The following is a 9,617-nucleotide window of genomic DNA, read 5'->3' on the forward strand; positions in this document are numbered from 1 at the left end:
CCTTTGTGTGTGGAGACAATGTTCTCGCTCTTTCTCGGGTGAAGGCTGCCTCTGCCTTCTAGTGGTGTGAGTAGGGTCAGGGGAGGAGGTGTGTGTGTGTTTGGGGGGGGGGGGGGGGGTACTGGGTTTCAGCCCAGGCTCCGTGCCCCTTGGCGATGCACCGCGAGCAGAGCAGACTCTTAGTGAGTGCAATGCCCAGAGCTGGTTTACCCAGTGCCCCCCTCGAATGGGTTCCCAGAAGCTAGGAGAGCCAGGCTTCCAGAAGGAAGCACCTCACTCCCCAAACCAGCAGAGGCCCGTACAGGTGGTGGTGGAGAACGGGAAGCATTCCCCCTCGGAGCTGGGGCTGCAGACCCTGTTTGAAGTCAGGTTGTTCCGTTAGCCGGACTCACGCGTTCACCGCGAAAGCCTCGGCAGCCTGGAGCCCTCGTTATTAACACGTTATGAACACGTGAGCCAGAGAAAGCCTTCCCAGCCCCGCCCGCATCGGGCCTTGCGGGGCGCGGGGGGGGGGGGGGGGGGGAGGGGAAAGGGGGGGGCCAAGAGACGCGAGGGAAGCACGCACTGTACGCATGCGCCGGCGCCAGGCGGACCCCGAGACGCCCGTCCCGCCCCATCCCTCCCGCCCGGTCCCCACGGAGCTGCAGCCACGGCTTCCACATCTTTATTGAGCGCGGGGCCCCCGCCTGGGCCTCAGGGATGCTCGTAGCCGGTGGGCAGGGGGTTGACGTGGGGATTGTGGAAAAGGGTGTGGTTGCCGTCCCCCCAGGAGAAGGGCTGCGGAGAGAGCGGGAGAGCGAGCCGTCACCCCGGGCGCCCCGCGCCCCCCCCCCCCGCACCCCAGCGTCCCGCGGCCGCTGCCCCCGCACCCCGCTTCCGCCACACACCCCAGTGCCCCTCCCGCCAGCCGCGGGGCCCCCGCTACCTTGGTGCGGATGCGCAGGTGGTGGTAGGGCACGAAGGGGGGGCGCTCCGGGTGGCCCGCGTGCAGCCAGCAGTTGAGGGTGCAGACGGCCACGCCCGGCAGCGCCAGCACGAAGGTCAGGAGGCGCCAGGTGCCGGCTGCAGCGGGACAGGCGGGGGCGGGAGTCAGCGGCGGGTGTCGCGGGCCCTGGCAGGCCCTGCGGGCGGCGGGGACAGTGCGCGGTGGGGAAGCCGCGGGGGGGGGGGGGGGGCGCCCACTCACCTCCGGCGCCTCCGTGGCCGCCCTGGGCCGCGCTCGCCAGGCCGCGGCTGCAGGACCTCAGCGGCAGAGCCAGAGCCAGAGCCATCGCGCCCGCAGCCGGTCAGCAGCGCCGTCTGTCCTTCCCTCTCCTTCGCCAGGGCCTGTCCCCTCCCCTCGCGGGGGCCAGTCACCTGTTGGGTCTGTGACTGGGCGGCTATTTTAGGGGTTTTCTATATTTAACATGCAGCCTGCCTGGCCTGGGGGCCTTCTGAGCAGACAGCTGCTGCGCTGCGCCTTCTATTTTGCTTTGGGGGTTGTTTCAGATACAACACGCCGCTCTGTATAGTGCGGGGAGCGATTTTGTTCAACACTCTGTTCCCAGTGGCTGGCGCACTGTCGGCCATTAGTAAACATTTGTCGAGCCCTAACCGGTGTGGCTCAGTGGATAGAGCCTCGGTCTGCGGACTCGAGGGTCCCAGGTTCGATTGCGGTCAAGGGCATGTACCTTGGTTTCTGGTACATCTCCAGTGGGGAGTGTGCAGGCGGCAGCTGATCCATGTTTCTAACTCTCTATCCCTCTCCCTTCCTCTCTGTAAAAAAATCAATAAAATATATTTTAAAAAAACATTTGTAAAATGAATTGTGTCTTTTTGAATATCAGTTTCTTAAATCTGTAAAATGTATAATTTGTACGTTAAATTCTATTTATGAAATTTAAATAAAGTAACATAGGAAATACCAGCTTAGAATCTGGCACATAACAGTACCTCAATAAATAGATTAGTCGCTATTCTTTTTAAAAAAAAATATATTTCTATTGATTTTAGAGAGGAAAGGAGAGATAGAAACATCAGTGATGAGAATCATTGATTGGCTGCCTCCTGCACGCTCCCTACTGGGGTCAAGCCCAAAACCTGGGCGCATGCCCTTGACTAAAATCGAACCTGGAACCCTTCAGTCCGCAGGCCAAGGAGCCTGAAGCTCTATCCACTGAGCCAAACCGGCTTGGGCAGTCACACTTCTTTGCAAAGAGCAGAACTCACTCTAACTAGTTTCTAAAAGACAAGCAGCTGCGAATCGTGGGCAGCTCACAGGACCTCCACGGAGGCCTGCCATCTGCACAGCAGACGCGAACCCTTCCGGGGCAGCTGCAGGCAGACACCACACGATCCCGCACTGGACGCTGGGTGCCAAAACGTCAGCAGTGCTGCCCGGGAAAGCCAGCTCCTCCACTCTCACCCCCTCTCGAAAGGGCCTCTTCGGAAGCTGACCCTGTGGTTTGCTGTCTTCTGGACCCGAGAATCGCGCGGGCCCCACTGGCAGCACCCAGGCCTTGGCCTGTGCTCTAGCTTCGAGGAAGTCCGGGTAATTGAGTTCTGGCTGCTGCCTTAGGGGGGCGGAATCTATCTTGGAGAAAATCCCCAAATATAGGAAGAAGATCCAGAAGATCCTGGACAGCCACAGATCTGACCACTGCCTCCTGCTCAGTGTATCATTTCAATCTGGAACGTCTGACCCCTTGGAGGGAATGAAGAGAGCCCCCCAGGCCTGGGGCACGAAGGTCACCAGAGGGCGGCGGTCCTGGGCCCGGCAGACCCGCAGGAGCCAGCGCTCTGCTAGCACAAGCCCGTGTTTACTGAGAGCTGCGGTCCAGCAGGAGGCCTCCAGCTTCGAGCCAGAGCGGACGCACCTAATGTGAACCCACAAAAGGAAAGGGGATTTTATGAGCCTAATCTAAACATGCAGAAGGAAAAAGAGGAAGGCACATTGTCCGAGTAAGGTTCTTGAGTAACCCTGTGAAACAGTCAGATGTTATGTCGTGTTAAGTTGTCCCTGAGCCCTCGCTGAGCTATAACGGAGCTCTTCCTATAGTTTTTCCCAGTTAAGCTTTGAAATTACTGCTGAGAAGACGGGGCCTAATTTCAGTTAAAGTTACTTGGCATCTCCCTCCACACAGCTCCCTCCAACCCCCTCTGCACTTATGATAAGGCTCTTGGAGAAATAAAGAGGGTGACTCTGACCCGTTTGACTCGGTGGATAGAGCATCAGCCTGAGGACTGAAGGTCCCGGGTTCGATTCCAGTCAAGGGTCAAGGGTCAAGGGCACGTACCTCATATCTCAGTTGCAGGCTAGAGCCCCCAATTGGTACAAGAGGCAACCAATCAATGTGTCTGTCTCACATAGATATTTTTCTCTCTCTGTCTCTCCCCTGCTTCCACTATCTCTAAAAAAAAAATCAATGGGAAAAAATATCCTTGGGTGAGGATGAATCAAAAATAATAAATAAAAATTAAAAAATGAAGAGGGGTGCTTTTACCTGAAAAGGTTCTTGGTCCCCCCTCTCCACTCGGAGTTTGTTGGTCATTGCCAAGCAGTTCCCTGGGGACCCCCATCCCTGTGTCTCAGTTTGGAAGTTCCCACTGAGCTTTGCGTGCTGGTGCTCGGTGACTGCCCCGGGGCCGCCACCAGGCCCTGCCGGTCACCTCCTGCCGTGCCCCTGTGAGTACCCAGGGCTTCTCTTTAGTCGCCTGTGCTTTTCAAGGCTGACCATGGTTCTCTCTTAACTGCCTTTGTGTAGAGAGAGGGCGGCGCTGACCCTGCAGTGTGTATACTGGACGTTGTTTTTCAGGTTCTCACACACAATTAATTGGGCTGCTGCCAACACTTCCAGTTCCTGGAGGTTTAGGTGTTGCTTTGCTTTAGGCAGAGAGAAGAGCAAACTTACCAGCTGTTAAGTAAACCCTGTGGGCAGCATCCCAGCCCCTTTCAAACGTTCCTCAGTTGTTGGAGGCGAAGGGGGTGGAGGGAGGCCTCCATGTCAGTTCTCTTGGGCCTCCTTCCTGAGATGCTGCATATCAGGAGCATGTTTTCCAGAGCAGAGAGAATCCCAGCATGTGAGCTACTAAATGTGCATTTTGTTTATGGGGCTCTAGGACAACATACTTGACATTGGAATTGTTCCAGAAAGACAGCTGAGTGGTGATTCAGGACATGGTTAGCTACGAGGAATGGGAAAGGGAGTTGGAGATGATGATCAAGGTGGAGCCCCCAGTGGGCTGATGACAATAGTATGATAGGGTCTAAAGGGGGCGTTAGCTCCCTCTGCCCCTGGAAGGGACTGGACCCGTGATTGGCAAACTGCGGCTCGCGAGCCACATGCGGCTCTTTGGCCCCTTGAGTGTGGCTCTTCCTAAGCCTTAGGAGTGCCCTAATTAAGTTAATAACAATGTACCTACCTATGTAGTTTAAGTTTAAAAAATTTGGCTCTCAAAAGAAATTTCAATCGTTGTACTGTTGATATTTGGCTCTGTTAACTAATTAGTTTGCTGACCACTGGTAGATGCTTGTGAGAGTGGACTCCTATCATTCTGTGTCATCTGCCCAACATACCTGTGGCTTCTTCTCCTAATAATGCACTGGATTTTCTGTATGCAATCACCCACCCTCTCTCATTTTCAGTTCAAGGTTCACATGGGGTTGACTCCCTCCTCCAGTGCTAAGAGGGTCCCATGATCCAGGGCTAGCCAATCAGAGCATTCTGTTCTCCTGGCCGTAGTGCTTGGTTTGGGAGGGGCACAGGACCCTGGGTTTCAATTTCGGGGCTTCTTTCTCTGACTATGGAGACACAGTACTTCAACAGGACTTGGAGCTCCAGGAGCCTCAGATTGAAGTACATTCTGAAACCATTTTTCAGAGCGTACCGGGAAGAGGGAGGGAGATCTAGCCTTGTTAATAGTATTTGAATCTGTGGGTCAAGATGTGCCAGAATTGAGAAAGATCTTAGACCTTTCAGTTATATAAAATAACACAAAGCCAGTTTGAGATGGGGTTTTAAGTCTTCATTAATTGCTATACATTTCCGGTGAAACTACAGTATATCTCTAAACTTTACCTGCAGATTTCCAATTTCTGTTCCCCTGTCCTGGGACCCATGTTGAAACTTTTTTGGAAACCATTTTTTGCCTTCTTTTGTGGATATGACAGCTATAAATGTCTTTAATAAACATTCTGGAGTATATAGAGATTTAATGAATTAAACTTAATGGGCACTTAAAGTGAAGGGGTCTAGTATTTCTTAAAATGAAGTTAGAGAAATAAATTACACATGAAGATATATTCCAACTTGCTAAAGGTTAAGTAGTTGAGTCTTTGTCCTATACTTTTATTTTCTTCTTCCATTTCATAATACAGTAGTGTAGTTATGCATCGAAATAAACCTATATGCTGCCCGGTCGGTGTGGCTCAGTGGTTGAGCATCAACCTATGAACCAGGACGTCACCGTTCGATTCCCAGTCAGGGCACATGCCTGGGTTGCAGGCTCCATCCCCAGTGTGGGGCGTGCAGGAGGCAGCCAATCAATGATTCTCTCTCATCATCAATGTTTCTCTCTCTCTCTCCCTTCCTCTCTGAAAGAAATTACGTATACATAAAATAATAAATAAATAAACCTATCTGCTGTGACCCGATTTCTCTGAGGACACATGTAATGCTGGGGACACTGACACTTTAGCTGAGCCGCGCACCTGCTCAGTAGCCTCCCCCGCTGCCACTCCAGCCCAGGCTGTAACTCAGACCAGCGTCTGAAGTTGCTGCTCCCACTTGAGACCTTCATCTCACATCCTGTGTGCTGTGCTCCCTGGGCCAGTGGTATGTAAAGAGGTCGTAAGGTGGTGGCTTATTAATCTCCGATATCCTCCGAACCAGTATTTCGCCACCACAAGTGCTGATTTTTGAAAACACCCCGAAGGCCTTTCTGCACTCTCGCCGATGCTGCTGGAAATTTGATGAGAGCATCCTGGCAACTGGGTGATCCCACTACCACAAACAAGTGTGGGGACGAGATGCCCTGGCCCAAGTGAACAGCATTGTCCCCAGTCGCTTTTCTCTGTTTTCACCATAGAAATAACCATTGAGCCCTGACTGGTTTGGCTCAGTGGATAGAGCGTTGGCCTGCGGACTGAAGGGTCCCAGGTTCGATTCCGGTCAAGGGCATGTACCTGGGTTGCGGGCATATCCCCAGTGGGAGATGTGCAGGAGGCAGCTGATCGATGTTTCTCTCTCATCGATGTTTCTAACTCTCTATCTCTCTCCCTTCCTCTCTGTAAAATATCAATAAAATATATTTTTAAAAAAATCAATAAAATATTTTTTTTAAAAATAACCATCGAGTCGCTGAATGGCAGGCAAAGTGGCCAGGAAGACCTGGGTCAGGTGTGGTCACTTTCATGGTCACTTTGGTTAACTTTCCAAGTGTATCTTGGGAGAACAACAAGGATAAAAGAAACCTGAGTTAGCATAGAACACACACACACAGCACATGCAATATACACACACACAACACACGCAACATACACGCACACGCACGCACACACACGAGCAACTGGGAAGGTTCCTTGATTCAACTAACGCTTACTAAGTGCCTACTGTGAGTCAGGCTCTGTGCCAAAGTCTCTGCTCTCACGGAGCTCAAGTTTTGGTGACAGAAAAGAGGGAAGGGCACTCTGGGCAATGAGGGAACTAAAAGAAGTACAGGGCACAGAGGGGTCAAAGGCCATGACCAGTGACCATGACCGGTGACACTGGGCAATGCTAGACCGAGAGGAGCCTGCAGGTCGTGCTGAAGCACGGAGCTCTGTTCCGCAGGCCACGCTGGGGAGTGGGGTGGTGGCGGGCAGGCTGCTTTCAGGCAGGGGAGTGATGACAGACTAGTATTGGAGTCTGGGGTGTAAGGAAGGAATCTAACTAGTGGATGATATGAAAGGTGAACCAAAAAAGCAGAGACGGGGAGAAGGGAGCCGATTAGGAGTCCTTTGCAATAATTCAGGCAAACGATGACAAGAACTTGCACTTCAGGCAGTAGCAGTGGCAACGGGGAGGAATGCTGGGGATGGGTGGGTGGAGGAGGAATAAGAGAGGGCTGAATACCGGAGAGAGAGAGTTGGTGCCTCAGAGAACATGAAAGGAAGGGCTGAGGTGAGAAGTCGGGGAGAAATGGGCATGGCCGGGTTAGAGAATGAATCAGCAGAACATGTTTCCCTTGCATGCAGATGTCACGTGCTACTCCCAAAGCACAGCAGCTGTCAGCACATGTGTTTGCTGGCAGATCTTTCAAGGATGTCAAACTCACATTTATTTAACGAGGCATGCAGCCTGCCGGCTGTGAGTTTGACATGCTTGATAGGCCCAAGGTAATGCCATTAATTCAGCCTGTTGTGCCTACTTTATTCCTGACAGATAAAAGCTTTCGATTAAGTCAGCTAAAGAGGTAATGGCATACCCAGCATGATAATTTCCCTGTTCACCCTTTAAATAGAATCCATCTGTAAACCAAAATAGATCAGCATTGTCAATAGGCGTCTCCCTTAAATCATTCCTAGGAGTCAGAAGATAATCAGGTATGAGAACACAGTCATGGCCATCTTTGTTCTGTGGGAAGGAAGCAAAGTAGTGGTGTTAAGAATGTTATTGGCCCTAACTGGGTTGGTTCAGTGGTTAGAGTATCAACCCTCGGACTGAAAAGTCAAGGGTTCAATTCCAGTCAAGGGCACATACCTCAGTTGTAGGCTTGATCCCCAGGTCTGGTTGGAGCCACATCTCTCTCACATAGATGTTTCCCTCTCTCTGTCTCTGCCCCTCCCTTCCACTCTTTCTACAAATCAATGGAAAAATATCCTCTGGTGAGGATTAACAAAACAAAAAAAAGTAAAATAAGAATGTTATTTAGCTAAAGTAATGTTGGGTACAGAAAGCAACATAGCACTGCATATGAGGCTAAACTGCTGATTGAGCAATGCTGAGCACTGGTATAGTGATGAGAGTTTAAGAGTCTCAACTGAATGTAGGGCATTCAGAGGTTCTCAACCTGTGGGTCGCGACCCCTTTGGCGGTCGAACGACCCTTTCGCAGGGGTCTCCTAAGACCATCCTGCAGATCAGATATTTACATGACGATTCATAACAGTAGCAACATGACAGTTATGAAGTAGCAACGTAAATAATTTTATGGTTGGGTCACAACATGAGGAACTGTATTTAAAGGGCCAGAAGGTTGAGAACCACTGGCATAGACAGTTCAGACAATTCCGTCAGTAGCCTGCATAACAGGGCCACTGTGGGTGGCTTTCGTGCCTGGGACAGCCCTTTTGCTACGGAATCTAGATGTTGACTGTAATGCCTTTAGGCCAATGGTGATTACAGTATTTTGGGGTGATCATTTCTAAAGTGTTTCCTTTGTCCTTATATATAAAAAGAACAAATGACAAATCATAGTCAGGCTGTCCAAGAGCTGGAGCTGGAGTTAAGTGTGGTTTTAAGTGCTTACAGCTTTTTCACCTCCTAGAGTTCATGCGATCGTGTCACATGGGTCTGAGTTGAGTAGAGCACATAAAGGTTGAGCAACAAGTGAAAAATTTGGCACCCAATTGCTACCGTAACCTGTTAGTCCTAAAGTCCTCTTAATTGTTTCTTTGTTTGGGGAAGAAAGAAAGCTGAACTTCCTTTGACTTGTTCAGGATTAATTAACAGTCCAGCCTTTGATATTAAATGTCCAAGATATTTTACCTTAGGTAGGCAAAAAAAATGAAGTCTGTCTTTAGAGACATTATGCCCCCTGGAGGCCAATTGTTGTAATAAGTGAAAAGTATCTTGAGTCCCAGAGTGTCAGAAGCAGACCTACATTTTGAAAAAAATGTCAAATTTCTTTAAGGTCATTTAAGGAAATTTAAGGTCATCTAAGTTTATTTTCAATATCTGAGAAAAGTGAGACTTTCACTATATCCCTGGGCATAACAGTCCACATATATTGGTGTTCTTCCCAGGTGAAGGCAAAAAGATATGGACTTTGTCTGCTGGAATGCTGAAAAAATGCACTGCATAAGTCTACCAGTGAGAAATCATTACTGTTTGTTGGAATGGTAGGAAGTAAGGTATGTGGATTGGGGTTACAGGATGTAAAGGAACTACAGTATTATTTATAGCCCTTAAATCTTGTACAGATCTCCTGCCTTTCCAGTTTGGCTTGTTCACAGGCAGGGTGGGCATATTGCAAGGAACCACTACTCCTTGCTTGAGGCAGTCCCGGATAACGGGTCTGATTCCAGCTAATGCTTCCAGTGTTCATGGGTACTGCCGTATATTGGGCAAAGGTTTGGTCACATTAATAGTCACCTTAATAGGAATGGCTGAGTTGATTTTTCTTACATCTGAGGCAGAGAGGGCCTATAATTTGTCAGGCACACTTTGTAATATTTGTTTATTTTCCAACCTTTCTTCTTAAAAAAAAAAAAAAGAAGTTTTCATTGATTTCAGAGAGAGGGAGAAGGGGAGAGCGATAGAAACATCAAGGATAAGATGGCATCATCAACGGGCTGCCTCCTGCACGCCCCCTACTGGGGATGGAGCCTGAAACCCAGGCATGTGTTCTGACCGGAATGGAACCGTGTGACCTTCCTCC

The 9,617-nt window shown here is 50.1% G+C and overlaps 1 protein-coding gene across 1 annotated transcript; it reads right to left on the reverse strand.

Annotated features, from left to right (window-relative positions):
• Positions 1-648: 648 nt before the first annotated feature.
• Positions 649-1,346, reverse strand: LOC118656385 (cytochrome c oxidase subunit 6A2, mitochondrial). The gene is made up of 3 exons (XM_036309650.1): positions 1,187-1,346; positions 926-1,062; positions 649-777 (listed from the first exon to the last, which is right to left on the reverse strand). Exons 1-3 carry the CDS (start codon positions 1,269-1,271, stop codon positions 694-696), a joined length of 306 nt encoding a protein of 101 aa, XP_036165543.1. The 5' UTR covers positions 1,272-1,346; the 3' UTR covers positions 649-693.
• Between the last annotated feature and the right edge of the window lie 8,271 nt (positions 1,347-9,617).

Source organism: Myotis myotis, unplaced genomic scaffold (genome assembly GCF_014108235.1).
Source record: "Myotis myotis isolate mMyoMyo1 unplaced genomic scaffold, mMyoMyo1.p scaffold_m19_p_5, whole genome shotgun sequence".
NCBI classification, from domain to species: Eukaryota; Metazoa; Chordata; class Mammalia; order Chiroptera; family Vespertilionidae; genus Myotis; species Myotis myotis.